General features: G+C 35.3%; 2 protein-coding genes across 2 annotated transcripts in view; one reads left to right on the top strand and one right to left on the bottom strand.

The window, feature by feature from the left end:
• The window catches only part of LOC133182122 (tubulin-specific chaperone E-like), a 59,284-nt gene that overhangs the window by 16,047 nt on the left and 24,903 nt on the right, over nucleotides 1–18,334 (bottom strand). The window lies entirely within an intron of this gene.
• The window catches only part of LOC133182120 (apoptosis-resistant E3 ubiquitin protein ligase 1-like), a 39,930-nt gene that overhangs the window by 3,371 nt on the left and 18,225 nt on the right, over nucleotides 1–18,334 (top strand). The window contains exons 2-5 of the mRNA XM_061316846.1: nucleotides 4,613–4,784; nucleotides 8,399–8,598; nucleotides 11,910–12,187; nucleotides 15,600–15,834. Of these exons, the coding sequence (XP_061172830.1) occupies nucleotides 4,613–4,784; nucleotides 8,399–8,598; nucleotides 11,910–12,187; nucleotides 15,600–15,834 (885 nt within the window). The remainder of the gene's footprint in view (nucleotides 1–4,612; nucleotides 4,785–8,398; nucleotides 8,599–11,909; nucleotides 12,188–15,599; nucleotides 15,835–18,334) is intronic.

The following is an 18,334-nucleotide window of genomic DNA, read 5'->3' as shown; positions in this document are numbered from 1 at the left end:
AAACTGGAACTTCTTCGGGTTGAGGGTAATACCATTCCGAGCACAGAGGTCTAACCATTCGCACGTCTGGAAGAATGCTGCTTTAACAGAATCTGACCACATACAAGTGTCATCCACGCATTTGACCTTGTTCTTGAAGTCCGTAATGACAGCATCAAATCGTTGGTTGTAAGCATCTCCGCTGGCCATAAATCCCTGTGGAGCTACCTTGTATCTGTACCGTCCCCATGGTGTGATAAAAGTGGTAAAGTGACGGTCCTCCTCTCGAATAGGTACAGAGTGGTATCCATTCCAAGCGTCAGTAACGGTCTTCTTCATACCTTGAGGTACCCTGTCTGCTAGATGAAACGGACTCGGTACATGATGGGTCTGGCGTACGGAGTGACGGTTTTGTGGTTGAAGATCTACCGTCCTTCTGGGCGTACCATCAGCTTTACCTGTAACTACCATCCTGGAACACCATGTTGTAGGGGTATTCTGGCTAACTTTCTCCAAGACTCCAATCCTTATGTCTCTCTCCAGGTCAGCATAGACTTTATCCTGCCAATGGATGGGTACCAGTGCTGGCTTGTGAACAGCAACTGGTCTGGCATCAGGATCTATGTGAAGCTTTAGGGGCTCACAGTTCATCAGCGGTAAAGGTTGATGTTCACATACGTTAAAAGTTGTAGCACTGTAGTAATCAAGTAGCCATTCCTTTAATGCATCCACATTTTCTTCAGTAGCGTCCAAGCCTGGTGGTAGTGTTGTTGGTAGTGGAGGTGGATTAGGCTGACGTCTGGGACAGGAGCAGGTAGTCTCATCTTCTACAGAAGCAAAACTCTCTGATGTGTCTACGGGATGGTTTGGGAAGTCTGCATGAATTATTCCAAGAGAAACCAGTGCCTCCCTGCAGATGAAAGCTTTTTCCATGACATCAGATACATAACATAATATGCGTGTAGATTTGGAACCATCTCTGACCCTCACATCAACTGCAACCGCTCCAATAACCCCAAGGTTTTCTTTGATGGCACCTCGCATAACGAGCTTTACTGGAATTAGGTCCTTTCTGGTAATTCCCAGGTTGTTGGCTGTCTGTAATGGGATTATCGTACTCTGGCATCCGGTGTCAGCTACCATGGTCAGTTGTATCGTTTTGAGCCTTGTAACATCTTTGATGGGATGTCCAAATGACGCATGGTCCTCAGCCAAAGGTGTCATATTAACCAGTAGCATCGGATGAGGTTTGGACGGCCTAGCTATCCATTTTCCTTCGAAGATGTGATGTTCAAGACGTGCTGTATTCTGATATTGTTCTGATGTGGTACATAGCTGGTCGTAGACATAACCAACCTTGTCGTCAGCATCTTTCGTCGGTTCCTGTGATGGTCCCTGATTGCGGAGTTTCTGTCCTCGTCCCTGTGTACAAGCCCTTGACGATGAATCACGATGTCCCCAGGCACCACACGTTGAACACTTGCTGCATGACTTGGTATAATGACCCTTAACTTTACACTTGACACATGTAGATGTCCAGGCCTCGCAACTTCTTTGTCTGGCTCGACGATCGTTTCTTTGTCCGTGGGCAGGTCCACCACATGCCCAGCACTTGCCTCCAGGTCCTTGTACTGATTTTTGGCTATGGGTCGTTGTCGACATCGCACCGGCTGAATCTCCAACTGCACTCCGTGTAACTTTGCCTTGTTCCTTCTGTGCTATGAAGGAAACAGTCTCTTCCAAGGTTCTGTCTGTCTTAGGATCACCAAGCAGGTCAGACAAAATTTCAGGGTCTGCAATTCCTCTAACCAGATTGTCCTTTATGATCTCATCACTGTAGTCATAAATGTGGTTACACCCTTCCTCCTTGCATGTGGCCTTGTACTGACAGAGAGACGCCTGACCTCGGAGACTGGCTAAAAACGTTCTGATGCTGGTACCAGGTGCTTGTGTCATCTTACTGAGCTTAATGCATTGTACCAATGTGCTCTCATCCTTCACAGCAAGCCGTTTAATGACATTCATCAGGTCTGCCTCTGGCATGTCTGTGATGTTACCTCGTTGGTCACGCATGACGTCGGTCCGAAGGTCTGAGTCACAGCAGTAGAACAGAGCAGTGGGTATGACGTTTTGGGCAATGGCCATACCCACCTTGTACATCTCCCATTGTCGAGTGAACGCTGACCACTGGTCTGGGTCACATCCAGCAGCTATGGTGGGTGGGTCCAACTTCAGTTTGGGAGCTGCGGCAGCTGCTGGCTGGGCCTGTGGCTGGTGAACAGTTCTATCGTGGATCTGGAGGGCTGCCGTCATCGCTGCGGCAAAAGCTGCATCCAGGTCCTGAGACTGCCACTCACATCCAAATACAGGGCACTCTAACGTTGGCATGTTGGGGAGTATAGATCGTCTTTTGTACCAAAATTGTCAAATTGTGTAGAACTGGTATCAGTCATAAATGATAACCATCATCCAATGAGTAACTCTTTAATTAACTAAGGATGACTGATACCTGAAACATATAGAAATAATATTACATTACATAAATGATTAGTTATTTACTTAATATCTAAATTATTTTATGATATGTGCTTTAAAATTTGTTAAATATCCATTCCGTTACACAAAAAGAAGAGATTACATTAATCAGCATGATCAGAAAACAAGCTTTTTACTGGGAAAAAACGTAGTTTGAAAAACTTGCAGTGTAGTGTGTGCCGTTTTGGGTAAATAAACATGGCGCTGAAGGAGTTGCCCATCCCATTAGTGTATAGGTCCCTGATATTAATGCTCGATTCAATGTTTGATTCACTATCTCGATTTTTGGTTTGGTACGTTTTTTTATAATCAGGTTTGGTTACTTCTTGAAATAGATCGGGTTCGACCTCATTTTAATAGTTTGACACACAGGAGGGAGAAAAGTGCGACGGAGAAAGTTTCAGAGCAGGCTGCCACTGCTAGTATTGACATGAACAAAGTGCCCTTTTAATCTACTGAAGCACAAGTAGTGCTCTTTATTGTATCACCACCTTTTACTTGCCTTTTGAAATCTGAATACATGTTTTCTTTAACCTTATGGTTTGTTTCTTTTTTTAAATGTATCGTATTGAAAAAATTGAATTGTGACACGATACCTGTCTTATATAATTTTAGGTTTAATTAGACCCTTTTTTTATTTCCATTTTGGGTGCTCCTATATACATAAGGGGGATTCCCCTTCCTTGATCTGTGCCAGTTGTGCCTTAAAATAAGCAATACCAGGTATATTTTGACATCAGATACAACCATTTGCAGATCACACCTGTATTTTTTTTTCTGGATAAGTGCCATTACTTAGGTACATGTATTTATCTTTAAGCTAAAATGAACTTCACTGTGATAAATGTGTTAATTAAGCGTCTTTTCTATTTTCCTTTAGGTATCTATTATTCACAGCCATACTTACAAACAGCAATGCTTAATAACAAATAAAACTACCTCAAATTGATTTTTATACCCTCACTCCAAAGGAGAGGGGGGTATACTGTTTTACCCTTGTGTGTCTGTCTGTGTGTCTGTCTGTCTGTCCGTAAAAATTTTTTTCGTCACAGTTTTCTCAGCAACTACTCATCGCAGATGCTTGAATTTTTATCACACACTTTGTTAAGGTATTGAATATGGTGGGATAAATTTTTGTACGAAACCGATGTCAACTTCCTGTTTATCTGTGCGTCTGTCCGTACCATACATAACAAATTTTGGTCGCAGTTTTCTCAGCAACTACTGATTGCAGATGCTTGAAATTTTAGCACATTCTTTGTATAGGCATGCCATATCGTGGGATTAATTTTTGTACAAATCTGATGTCAACTTCCTGTTTATCCGTGCGTCTGTCAGTTCCATACATAACAAAGTTTGGTCGCAGTTTTCTCAGCAACTACTGATTGCAGATGCTTGAAATTTTAGCACATTCTTTGTTTAGGCATGCCATATCGTGGGATTAATTTTTGTACAAATCAGCAACTACTAATTGCAGATGCTTGAAATTTTAGCACATTCTTTGTTTAGGCCTGCAATATGGTGGGGTTCATTTTTGTACGAATCTGATGTCAACTTTTTGTTCATCCTTGTGTCTGTCCATAACTGATCTTGTGTTCATTCACATCAGAATGTATATTCACATCAAAGTGGGGGTATTACTAGTGAGCATTGGCTCACAGACTTCTTGTTTTGCCTTATTAGTTGATAATTTAATGCTATTTAAGGAAAATGGGCAGACATAAGAACAATAGAATATTGTGAATATCCCACTGTGGCATTATTTATTCATAGAGTTTCATTATATTGTAATTTTAAACTGCATAGATATAAAAATTTATATGAATTAATTCACAGAAAATGCATTGAAAAGAAAACAATTGTAAATGTTTTATTTTAAAAACATCTTGACCATTGTTACAAAAAAGTTTTATGTTTTATCTATAAATGTATGTCATGCTTTGATATAATTATGATGTTTGACCTGTGTTCTACATTACTGACATTTATAAAACTGGTCAGATAAATTATAAATATCAAATAATTGAGAGAATTGTCAGTGATAAATATTTGTTTAACCAGTACATATGAAAACTGTTTTGAACACATTTTCTTGTAGGTATTCTGGAAGAGCCATTAGATTCCTTGAATTTAAAGGATGTAGACCATGTCAGAGGGGTACCTGAAACAACGATAAATGACTTGAAATCCTCCATTATAAATGCCAAAGATGTAAGAAAATTTGTGATTTGGTTAAAAGATCAAAGACTACACATCGATCTTGTAGAAAGGTAAATGTGAATGTTCTCTAAAATTCCCATGTATTTCAAAATTTCATTGATTTAAAGAAAATTTCATATGAGTATGATGAGAATCCAAGACTTGTTTTAATGGAATGAATAAAAAAAAACAAGCAAATGTTAATTTGATTAACAAAATCAGTGTGATTGACCCTGGAAAAGCTGAATGCATATATGTACCAGGGTTGTCCCTAAGACCCAGGGGCCGGGGAATTTCCCCGCCTTTAATGACTTTATCCCCCGGCTACTCTGGCATTCCCCCTCAACCGCTGTTAGGTGAGGAACCCCAGACCCCCTTCTACTTTTTTAATGTCTCCTCCTATTTCAATTCTTAGGGACAACCCTGATGTACGTACATAGACACAAGTTAAATACTAATGCTTAAGCAGTGTGTGGTTTGATTCATTTTTCATCTGCCAGTGGAATATTCAGCATGATTTTACGTATGTCATAATATTATTTTGGATGAAACATTATCAAAATGTGTAAATGAATTTACTTTGAATAGCTTTTTATATGCAGGAACTTTATATATGCATAATTTAATTCTCAAAACTGGCTAATAACAATTAAAAATAAAGAGAGAAATTTAAGAAACTTGCAAAAAAGTCAAAACACTGGAAATTTCCTGATCACTGATATGCAAAAATTATATCTTGTGAATAAATACACTATTATATTTATGCAAAAATGACATATTGCAAATAAAAGTGATTTACAATACTTTTAAATTATGGTCCAGAGGTAGTTTTTATCCATGTAGTACCTAGCACATCTATGCTTTTGGTCACTCACATACAATATATGACAATTACATGTGTATTAATAGTAACATTTTTAGCTCATCTCGACTCAAGGAAGATGGAGGAGTGCATGTAATACACTCAGTGTCCGAGTTAAACTCAGTCTCAGTGTTAAAGTGTTCGGAGTAGATTTCTTTCCAAGTACTACTATGCTGTATATTGATCAGAGTTGCATGAATGATGTCTCTAGTTTGTTTCATGGTACCAGTGAGGTTTCAGATGCTGCATGTCAGCCAAAGAATGTCTACCAGGATAATGTTTTTTTTAAGGAGGTGAAAGTTTTTGGATTTGGAGCAGGTCTCATTCCCTAGGAATTATAAGCCATATGGTGACCAAACATGCATAGATGATACATCTAGGTTGCTTAGTACCAGACTTGCTTCAAATGATGGATCTGACCTACATTTTCAGGATGAATGATGAAGTTAATTAAAGTTTTTTGAGCAGGTCCATTCCCAAACAACTATAAGCTCTTTGGTGAGTAAAGATGAATAGATGATGCATCAAGGGATACACACAGCCAGACTTGCTTAAGATGGTTGATCTGACCTACATTTTCTGGACGAGTGAGCAGGTTTTGATACAGACCCATTCCCAAATAACTGTAAGCTCTTTAAGGTGATATACTTGCATGTATGATGCATCAAGGAATGCACACTTCCAGAGTTGCTTTGAATGCTGTATTTTTCCTACTATTCTGGATAAGTGACCAGTTTAAAGTTTTTGGAGCAGAATTTTGCCAGTGAGACTTGAAGCCCTACTTAGAGTAAACTTGCATGGATGATGTATATTAGATATGACCTACATTTTCTTGATGAGTGACCAGATGAAAGTTTTTGAAGAGGCCAAGATAACTAATAAGCCCTATGCTGACCAAACTTGCATGGATGATTCAACTAAGTATGCATGCTACCGACTTGGTTCAAATGCTGAATCTATCTTAAATTTTCAGATTACTGAAAAAGAAAAAGAATTTGGAGCAAGTCCATTCCCAAGTAGCTAAAAATTCTACCCTGAGCACACTAATACATGAATGTTGCATCTAGACATGAACACTAACAGAATATTTGTTAAGTGTGAGATTTGCCTTACTTTAAGATAACATTCTTTGAGGGAACCTAATACATGTAATAAGTTTGTCTTTTTCTATACTCATGGTCTAATAAAGTATCATTTTATGGTTTTTCTGGAAACTAAATTATTTCGATGTGTTCTAATATATTTATACCCTGTTAAAAATCTATATTGCACCAGTATACATCCAGTTACCTTAAATACCAAAGCATCAGTATTAGCATAGATTATCTTTTAAGTGCCCGTAATAATGAAATAATGGTACATGTATATAAAATCATTAAGAATGGAAAAAAAGATGAAGCAGATAAGCATTGCGGTTTATGTTACGTGATCATTGTACATAAAAAAAACTCAAAGCTAAATATGTGAGAAGATTAAGAGAGGTGATGGATGTTTTGCACCTTGTTAAATATACCTTAGGGTGATATTTGTCATGACAGAGCATAGTTATACACTATAGGAGCTTTATGTTAGCTTTGGTTATGCGTAGTACATTGAATAATGACAGAATTTAGCACTAAAGGATTAAATGATGTTCTGCACTTTAAATTGCGTTCTGTTGTAAACTGAAAATATACAAAATAAGGTCATTCTATTCAAAGTTTGTTATTTTTATGTGTGTTTTAAGAAATTGATTGTAATCTTTTCCTCATGGATGTGTTTTATTTATGCTTTTTTAAGGGAAGCTATACATGTACATGATTGTATATATAAATGTAGCTGTACATATACATGTATATTAAATGTGGCTCACTGACTATACATGTACATGTATATAAAATCAGCTAAACATGTACATGATTGTACCAGTATACAAATGTATCTTTACCGTCATTTACAGTAACTGTTATGTTAATATTTTATAGCTCACCTCAATGAAGTTGAGATAACTTTATACTACTGTAAATCAACTATTATTCATGACAACTTTTATAAATGGTTTACTGGTTTGAAATCTATCTGCAAAAACTAATTTTTGGGATTGAGGAATTATCCTACATAAATACACAATAAAATAAAATGTTCTTCTCAAGAAATATTCATGAGTAAGAGAAGGTTGCAAAACATAGTCAGAATTTTTTTGCACGCAAATAAAAGTTGGTTAAACAGTATATCAATAACCTTGGTATCATCATCCCATGTAACAGTTTTTGGAGCACTTCCAAGTAGCTATAAGCTCATGCTTATGCTTGGATCAAACTTTCATGAATCATAAAGAATGTTGCATCTAGCAAGACAAACTACCAGACTTGCTTCGGATGACTTGAATGCATCATGCAGCATGTGGAAAGTTAGAAGCTATGAGTATGAGTAGGTACAACTTTCATGGATAATCCGATGGATGTTATTGTACACTAGCAGTCTTGGCTCAGATGCAGCATCAGACATATTAATTGGATGAAAATCCAGGTTCATTTAAGTTTTTGGAGCAGGTTAAATTTATTTCTAAATAACTAATGGATCTTTCTGAACTTTCATTTGATGTGACACTTTGCTTTACTGATACTTGTAGAAAATATGCATTGAGGTGAGCTTTGTAATCTTTGATTACTTGTGTTTTTCCAATTGAAAGAACAAATGGATATTGTGGCCCATGAGTCTTTGTCATTGATGTACTTGGTTTGATATGATTATTTTATCATCTTCTTGAAGATAAACTTTTTGTAGACACAATTTCACATATATTTGATGAAATAAAGTTGACTTTCAAATTTTCTGATGCAGGTTGACAACACTTGGAGTAACAGATTTTGATAAGCTGGCATTGTTAACAGATGCAGAGATATCACAGATTGGAGGAACCTGCAGCGTAGAAGAACTCCAGCATCTCAAACAACTGGTGAAGACTGCACAAAGTCTGACAGGCATCTCTAATACCAGTAACTGGTCCGCATTGTCATGGATCCTCTTCATATTCAAGATAGGTAATGATTAACTTTAAAGTGAATGGCTCTTATCACTCATTAACTTGACAGATGCATGTTGCCAAATTTTTAAAGTCAGTGGATTAGGATATGCTGTTTTATAGGTACAATTTAAAGTGTTTATTTTTGTTTCATAAACCCCCCTCATCCAACCTCCTTGAATCAGTACATGTGTGTGTGTATTTATGTTTTCATGTAGAGTAATGCATTTTTGCCCTAGACACAAGTGGAGCTATACTGGTTCTCAAGTTTTACAAAGGGGTAGATATGATAAAGAGCATGTAACTTGGGTAAAAAAAAATTGCATACTGACAGTCGGGTGACTACAAGGCCCACTGACCTCTTGGTAGCAGTTAGGTTCTATCTTTGCACTTTACATAATTTGTTATACATGTATTTGGATTGATCTGTATGTTGCTTTGAGAATAACTTGAATCATTTGTGCAGAATGAAAAATGTAAACAGAGAACTTAATTCCAGAACCTCCTAAAAGTATCCTTTTAATGTCTATAAAATATAATATATGATGTATTGATCTACTTTTAATTAAATGTGACAATGTTTTCCTAACAACATAATTTTACATTATGTATAAGATGATCAATATAGATACAATGTAGGTCTCTGCTTTAATATCTTTAATATTGCTATGTAATTTATCCCCAAACCAGAATAAGCATTCAGACAGAATCAATCAATTAGAGGACATTGTAGTTATTAATTATGTAAAGGGTCTGTATTACAGGTCAACAGACTCAACACAGAGTGCACATATACATGTACATCATATTCCAAGTATATTATATATGCTTTCTACTGTCATAGATAAGGGCTGAGCATTTCCGACATAAAACTTGATTGACCTTGTAACATGACCCTAAATCTCAAAGTCATTTGAAGATCTTAGATATTTCTTAGATAGATTCTGTTTGTTTAGTTCTGGTATGCAGTTTTTCAAAGATGTCAGTCAGTTACAGTTTATATATTTTGAAAATTATTGCAAACACATTAATTTTTAAATGCGTCTCTCATATAGTTCCTTTGAGATTTGATTAACAACCCTCATTTGGTCATATTGGTAGTATTATAATTACCTGTAGGTTTATATATAAAAACATCTTTTTTCATAATTGCAATAGAAAGATGAAATCTATAAGTTACATTTATAATGATAGCAAACTTATTTGATTGCATTTCATTCTACTATCTTAAAGAATAATAACACTACCATTTGCATTGTCTAAGCAAAAATCCTTTTGTTAATACGATGTTCAATTATAATAGGAATATTTATCTCGTACACACTGTGAATCAATAAATTAGATATTATCATGAAACTCCATTAGAAACAAAGGGAAAATCTGGAACCTGATACCATATTTTCTATTTTATATAAAACCAACAATGATTTTACGTCAGTGATTTGATGATGGGTATATTTGGTATCAACTGACTGACACCTCTCTCGATCTGTCAGCTGCACAAACCTGATCAATACTTACAGAAAGCAATTCTCTTCAGGCCACTCAAACCCATTCATCGTGTTGTTGTGGTCACAGAGCTGTTGCTTTATGGAAAATATGGTTCCTTTGTAGGATTTATTCATGTGATATATTGTCACAGTCTTTGTATTGGAACAAACATTTTTTTTGTCAAGGAAATTTACCAAACTGAGATTGGTAAGCAGTTTTATAGGGTAATTATTTTTATAATTGACTTATAATCCTTTTGGTGGACATTTAGAAGTCCGCATGGTTGAATCCATATCTGCAAGCAATTCTTTCTTTAAGGCATTTGGTAAAATTTACTGAAATTTAAATCTATTGTTTAACTTTGCAAATCAAGTGTTGATAATTGTATATACATGTCTATAATTTGTATTTGTAAAATTGATAAACATGCAGTTTGTAAAAAGGTAAATCTGCATGGTGATCTGAAAGTATGTTTGTTTATTTAAAGTAACTATATAATATTCAATTCTGTCAGTTCCATGTTGGCTCTAATTAGGCAAGGTTATACACTCTTGATGGTTAAAGTTAATCAATTTTAATTTAAACATTATTATTTAGTGCTCAAATAGCAAATCTGACTATTTGAATAGATTATAGAGAGAATGGAGAAAAGCCGTCTTCAAATGTTCGAAATGGCAGTCACTGTGTTTCTGACACTCCTGAAAAAAAGATAAAATCATGTGAAGAAAACAAAATTTATTGATTATATACAGTAATGATAAAATTCCAAGGAAAATACTACTCACATTAAAATTTTATTATGACAAAAATATTTTTTTTTCAAATATGGATTCTTACACCTCACATGGTATATCAGTTCCCACTAATAAATGTGCTGCATTTGAAGGCCAAAGTTGGCCATTTGAGGTACAATTGATAAATATTTCCATCTACAATAATCCACATTATACATATTGATGACAAATTGGAATACTTTATTATATTCCTAATGTAGTTTGACATTTGGAGCTTTACAATTTGATCCTGACAATCTGTGTTTTGGATGTGACCTGTTGTATTAGACAAGTTTCCTCAGGGATGCATAGCATCAGTACAACAACTCTTTGTAATTGAATTGTGATGTATATATTCAATTAACTTAATTGTTTTGCAGCATTAAGATACACAAGAGAAATATGAAGGAGTGAATATATGGAAGTATATGGGCATAAGTCACATGTTTTTGCTAAACAAAAATATGTAGATGATGAATTTGGAACAGCAATTAACCACTTATTTCATCCTAAACAGTTATCTATTATCAGTAGATGATCTAATGCTTTGGAACAAAATCACATGTAGCAAAAATACAAAAGCTAGATCATTGCCAAAACAAGTACATGTATTAATGTGAGATATAAAAATAAATCAAGATCTGAAATTTAACAGTACTATTTTACAGATTATGTTTAGTATGCTAATTAACCTGAGCATTTACAATTTGATATATACAGGGACTGTATAGTACAGATATATTGTGTAGATGTGACTTTCTTACATGCATGTAGCAAAAAATTCCAGGTAAGTTACACAGGTGAATTCTCAACATATCAGTACTATTTATACATGTATGTATAACACAGTATTTATACATACCAGTGTGCTGATCTGGAGGCAATACCCAATAATAAATAAAGGTTTTTTAGCAATTTTATGTTGATCCTCTGTACCTGAATAAGGCAGAAGAATTTTAGTAAATGAAAATTCTAGGTTAATTTTCTATTGAGGGTAAAGTTTACACATTGATTTCTTTGGTATACATGTATCATAATATGTGCAATTGTATTTTATGTTTGTCAGTGCTGACACTTGTGGTAGGAATATCAGTTCTGATTGTTGTGGTGGTCATGGACTGTATCCGGAGTTTTGCCACGGATGTCAGGAACATCCGGATCCCTAGATATGCCCCTGGATATACTCCTGGAGGACCCTCTGTCTCAGTGGGAGATGGAAAAAACTGGCTTTGGAAGCTGTTCTTCAGTAACTCAGCTCACTCCCTGGCCTCCCAGTTCTGTAGTGTTAAGTGGCACTGGGAGGAACCTCATCTGGTGGGGAACACAATGTCATTCACTGTCAAGGTAAAGCAAAAGGAATATCCAAATTTTGTGTTTTATGTGTGGTATGTCTTTCCATGATAGATGAAGGTATAAACATAACCACTTATGCATCATTTGTATTGATGTTTTATTAAAATCATAAAGCAGTGAACTTGTTTGACCAATATTTTTAGGTCACTTGAGTCACTCAGATGACCTATTGCTATCTATTTTTGTCTGATGTTGTATGCTGTGTATCATGGTGTGCATTAACATTTGAACATTTTTAGCTTCTTATCTGGAACAGCTGAACCACTGAACCAATTTCAACCAGTTTTGGCAGTTTTGGGTGAAGGAAACAAAAAAAATGAATTTCATGGTCCCTGCCCCCTCCCCCCTCCCCACCCCCACCAATCCTGAGGGGTGGGGCTAAAACCATAAAAAATATTGAAATCTTTAAAAATCTTCTATACATCTGGATATCAAGCAGTCAACTTTTGGCAAAGAGCTGTTTACTAATACAGAAATTCCATATTTATCCTGCATTTTTGTTTTAAAATACAAATCACTATGGATAGGCCTCTGAAAATTATGTTTCTGGGATATGCTGGGAATTTGAATTTTTTTGTATTGTTTTTATATTTTAGCAATATTAGGGATTCACTTAAAAATGTTTAGTACAATGATATATATTCATATTCCCATAAATGAATGATACATGCTGACAAAACAGATATTAACAATATACATACAAATCATTCTCATCTAGAAGTTATCAAATGTAAATGCCAACAATGAATTACAGATGAAAAACTTGAATTATGGATGGAAATTCTTTAAATAGCTGATAACTACAGGATAGGATAAACAGATCTGTAAGCATTGAACCTTCTACCAAAATTGTAAAATTCATTGCCCCAGGGTTAGGGTTCTGGAGCTGGATGGGGCTTTATTGATCATATAGAGTAAATGCTCAAATTAAAAAAAAATCGATCTTCTCTGCTACTGGATATTCACCATACAAACTAATTGCATGGTTATGTTAAGCAAGGGTGTTTCTTCCAAAATTGTGAAAGTTCGGCCTCTGGGTCAGGAGTTCTGGTAATAGGGCAGGGCTATATTCATTATATACTGTAGTGAACATTTTCTTTGAAAATCTTCCTCTCTGCTCCTGGGTATTAAGCAAACAAACTGAGTGTATGGTTAGAATGAAAAAGCTAGGATACCTTTCCCGAAATTGTGAAAGTCATGGTCCCTGTGTCACGCACTCAGGAGTTCTGGTGTTAGGGCAGGGCTCAATTGATTATATAGTGAAATGTATTCTTTAAAAACTTCTTCTCTGCTCCTAGGTAATTATAAATAAACAAAAAACATGGTTATGATGAGCAATGGTACCTTTTCCAAAATTATGAAATCCATGGCCTCTGGGTTAGGGGTTCTGGTGTTAGGTTGGGGCTATATTGATCAAAAAGTGAAATGCATAAATTCTTTAAAAATCTTCTTTTCTCCCTCATATATATTTAGCAGACAAACTAATTGCATGGATATGTTACGCAAAGGTGCCCCTTCCAAAATCTGTGAAATTCGAGGCCCCTGGGTCAAGGGTTCTGGTGTTAAGGTTAGGCTCTATTGATTATGTAGTGAAAATGCATTAATTCTTTGAAAATCTTCTCTGTTCTTGAGTATTTAGCAGATAAATTTAGTGAATATTTATGTTGAGCAAGGGTACCTCCATTATAATTTTTACATTCCTGGTCCCTGCATCAGGGATTCTGGAGGTAGGGTGGGGATCTATTGATCATAAAATGAAGATTCATTAAATCTTTGATAAATCTCCACTCAGAGTTATATATTATTCTCAGGTGGCCATTAAGGCCCTTGGGACCCTTGTTCTTCATTAGGTTTTGTTGAAGTTGTGCAGATTTCCATAATGGATGCTAAAAAAATCAAACATACAAAAAATATTGCAAACCCAAACTCCGATATATGACGTACAGCTATACATTGTTATTTCAAATTAAGCAAGAAGTCAAGTCAATGTTTATTATTAGAGTTGATATACTACCACTCAATCAGAAGCTAGGTCTATACACAAACATCTTTGTACGAGGGTTAGGAAACATATGCGAGATAGATACAAAAAGAAGCTAGATTTCTTTCATGGTTATGTTTCATTATTGTGTGTTCTGGGGCACTGCAGATTATGGGCCATTAGGGCTGCAAATAGTTTCCCAATTAATATTGCATCATAAAGACAGATTTATGAATCTGCATTGATCTATATAATGTGCAAAGGATTGTGTGCAATTCATTCATCTTGGAAGCTAGTTTTAGGTTGAGGTAGGACTGCTTTAGTTTTCCATGGAAATCTTGACAAGGTTTGTTGAATATACTGTTCATGGTAAAATACTTGGGAGGGTGGGATATGTTTTTATGATAGATATTGAATTATACCTCAAATGTTTAAAGAAAAAAATTACTGATTTAAAATCGAGACTCCTACTACTTTAATTAAAGTATGCCTTGTAAGACCAGTACCTGATGGTCAATGTGTGAACATCAGGTGATCACAGAAATTACAGTTGGATGATTTTTGTAATAATTTTTTTAAAGGGGAGATATTTTGATTAAAATGGTTTAAAAAATGTCATTTTTTTTATTGTGACACAATATATGAGTTGAGCATCTAAAGAATAAGAAATTGTTTTCAGTGGCTGTGAAATCAAATTTATATAATACTGTCTCAAATGGTGCATTGATTTTTCTGTCTGGTAAAACGTTATATGTGTGAAATTCTTAAGATTGATAATTAAATTAGTTCTAGGAATTTAGAATTTTGGCTGACATAGAGTCCTTGTGTGCCACAGTGGGAACTGCAGCAGATTTGATTACAAGTGGAAGAATGCAGCTTCCTTTCATTTAATCAATAAAGTGCTATTTCAGAAAGAAAGGAAACTGTATGTGCCAGATTTTGAAATTTTTGGCCATAATGAATCAAACCTGTATATTTGCTTTGTTTTAAGGATTGCATTTGGACAGGGATTCATTTTATGAATCAATCACGTTACACAAATGATGCAGCTATGTTAATACAGTCAAACCTCAATATCTCGAACTCAGTGGGACTAAGGAAAAAGTTCAATATATATGCAGGGTAGAATACTTAAAGAATAAGGGGTTGGGAATTCCAAATCACTTCGATATATCCATGATATTCGATATATTAGTGTTCAAGATACTGAAGTTAAACTGTAGATGTATTTGTATTCGATCTTTTTACAGTTTTTACATCCTTAGCCTTGAATGTATTGTTGAATTAGACGGGGACACAGTTCGTATTTATTAAAAAGTTAAAATCAGGATTTTATACTAGGTCAGTTTCAGATGAAATAAATATGATCACATTGGCTGTTTTTTTTTTTAAATCATAAGAGTAATATGTTTTCTTTTTTAGCTATATAGAAAAAGTGGAAAACCCTACGTAACCAGTTCTACAAACTCTGCCAGTATTGTCATCCAGTTGAAAAATGAGCAGGTCGCCTGTACAAAACAGCTGGACACTGAGGACACAGATCAAAACGCAATAAAAACCTCCTTTACTGTCCATAAATCTGGGTCATATAAAATCTCAATCATGGTATCAGGAAGGCATGTTAAAGGCAGTCCTTTTACTAAGAGATTTGAGCCAGGTGAGAATTTATCAAGCATTTGTGTTTATTAAAATACTGACAGATTTGTCAACATTGTCATGAAAGGTTTAGATTTACCACAGTAGAATTTATTCAGTAACACTTATAAAGGTTAACATAATTGAACAATCTAAATGTTTCTGTAAATGTTCCTCAGTTTGTGTTTAGGAAATCCATTCAAGATAATTTTATCAGACTCCAAACTTGTATACATGTAATTACACAGATTCAACTAATTCATAATTTTCTGAACTTTAAGAATTAGTAAAAATTGAATGGCATATTTAAAAAATCTTCTTCTCAAGAGCCATGGGCCAGAAGAAATGAAACTCATATGAAAGCTTCACTATATGATTTTGATTCAAGATTGTACAGATGAACCCCTGAAGGTAGGGTGGGGTCACAATGGGTGATCAAAGTTTTACAATGAAGAAATCTTGAAAAATTTCTTCAATTACAGCAAAGTCATAGTTACCATTCATATTTATATGGAAGCATCCTAGGTAGTGTAGATTCAAGTTTGTTCAAATCATGACCTCTGGCCAGGGTTAGGGTTGGACCACAATGGGGGCTCAAAGTTTTACATAGGAATTCATAGGACAAATCTTTAAAAACCTTCTCAAGAACAGCATTTAAGCCATGATCAGTCATATTTGAATGGAAGTATCTCAGGTGGTGTAGATTCAGTTTTGTTCAAATCATGACCCCTAGGGGTAGGATGGGGCCGCAATATGTGATCAAGGTGGTTCATAGGAATATATAGGGAATAAAATGCTGAGGGATAGCAGGGCCATAGTGACTCAGGTGAACACTGTTGCCCAAGGGCTGTTTGTTTCTTTTATTTTGCTCTTAGTTTCTCTTTTTGAATTTTTTAAAGGATTACATAATACAACTCCATATGCACTTAAATGTTGCAACACATTTGAGGCATTCATTTCTTATCATACATGTGATATGTACAGGCTGTACGCAAAATGTACAGTTTTTTGAGCCCATTCATCGTGTACTGGCGGGACACCAAAATTCACAGAATATGAAAATTTGTACAGTATTTTGAATTTCTCGCTAAATGCCACCATTTTCCTCTCATTCTCGCTCGCTAGACACTGAAAAACGTCACCTGTGTTTGACACTTGACCTTCTGATAATTGTGTAGTGTACACAAACCATCGCGTGCGAAGGTGTGAACTGCCAATTGGGATAATTATCTTGCTATAAATCCGTATCAAATATCCCTTTAGGTAGCTTTATTTTTTAAGGGGTACTTAATTACTGTTAATGTTTCGTATACGTAACTTGATTGAAAAAAATTAAGCCAACTTCGAAAGTTGATATACATGACTTAATACGTGAATCTGACCCAGATCTTCGTAGGTATAAAATATACGATGTTTATTACAATGATTACGATGGAATTGCAGAAGAATTTAAGCGATATTTTATACCATTTTTTGTACCGTTTTATGATAAGCAGTGTACAGTTTTTTCACCCAAATTCCAGTTTTTTTATGGCTCCTGTACAGTTTTGTGGTCTTTGACTTATCACATGTATGTCTTATAGTTGCACGTGTATTTTTAGTTTTCTTTTCCATTACCAATAAGTAATTGAAAGGCATTTTGTAGCATTTAATAAAAGTATATTGTTTCAATTGTAAACAGATTTTTAAGTCATCTGAAGCAATCAGGTGACCTACTGCTATCTGTTTTTATTGGATGTCATCCATTGTGCTTTGGATGTAAACTTATGAACCTTTTTCGGTTTCTTTCCTTGAATTTCTAAATCAATTTCAACCAATTTTTGCTTATGACATCAGTGGGTGGAGGTGTACAAAAATTGTGAATTTCATGGTGCCAGCCCCACTTGGGCTTGAGGGATGAGACTAAAACCATCAAAATTAGTGCAATCTTTAAAAATCTTCTTTACTACGGAGATCAAGCAGTGAAGCTGCTGTCATGATGGTAATAAGCATTGAGCCCTGTACCAGAATTGTGAAATTCATGGTCAATGGTTCTGGAGTTAGGTTGGGGCTCTAATGATCATGTAGTGAAAATGCATAAATTCTTTAAAAATCTTCTTCTCTCTCTTGTATATTTAACAGATAAACTAGGTACATAATGAGCAAGGGTGCCTCTTCCAAAATAGTGAAATCTGCGACCCCTGGATTAAGGGTTCTGTTGTTGGGGCGGGCTCTTTTGAATATATTGTGAAAATGCATTATTTCTTTGAAAATCATCTATTTTGCTCCTGGATATTAAGCAGATAAACTAAGTGCAAGATTATGATGAGCAAGGGTGCCTCTTCCAAAATTGTGAATTCCATGGCCCCAGGGTCATGGGCTCTGTTATTAGGACAGGGCTCTTCAGATCATATATTAAAAATGCAAAAAAAAAAAAATTAAATATCTTCTTCTCTGCCACCTAAGCAGATAAACTAATTGCAAATGAGCATGGAGGCTCCTTCCAAAATTATGAAATTTAAAGCATGTGGGTCAGGGTTTTA

This window comes from Saccostrea echinata, unplaced genomic scaffold, assembly GCF_033153115.1.
Source record: "Saccostrea echinata isolate AGI-Se365-2 ecotype Australia unplaced genomic scaffold, CSIRO_AGI_Sech_v1 ptg000009l, whole genome shotgun sequence".
Lineage (NCBI taxonomy): Eukaryota > Metazoa > Mollusca > Bivalvia > Ostreida > Ostreidae > Saccostrea > Saccostrea echinata.
Note: the sequence above shows the minus strand (reverse complement) of the source record. Positions and strands in the feature narration are given on the sequence as shown.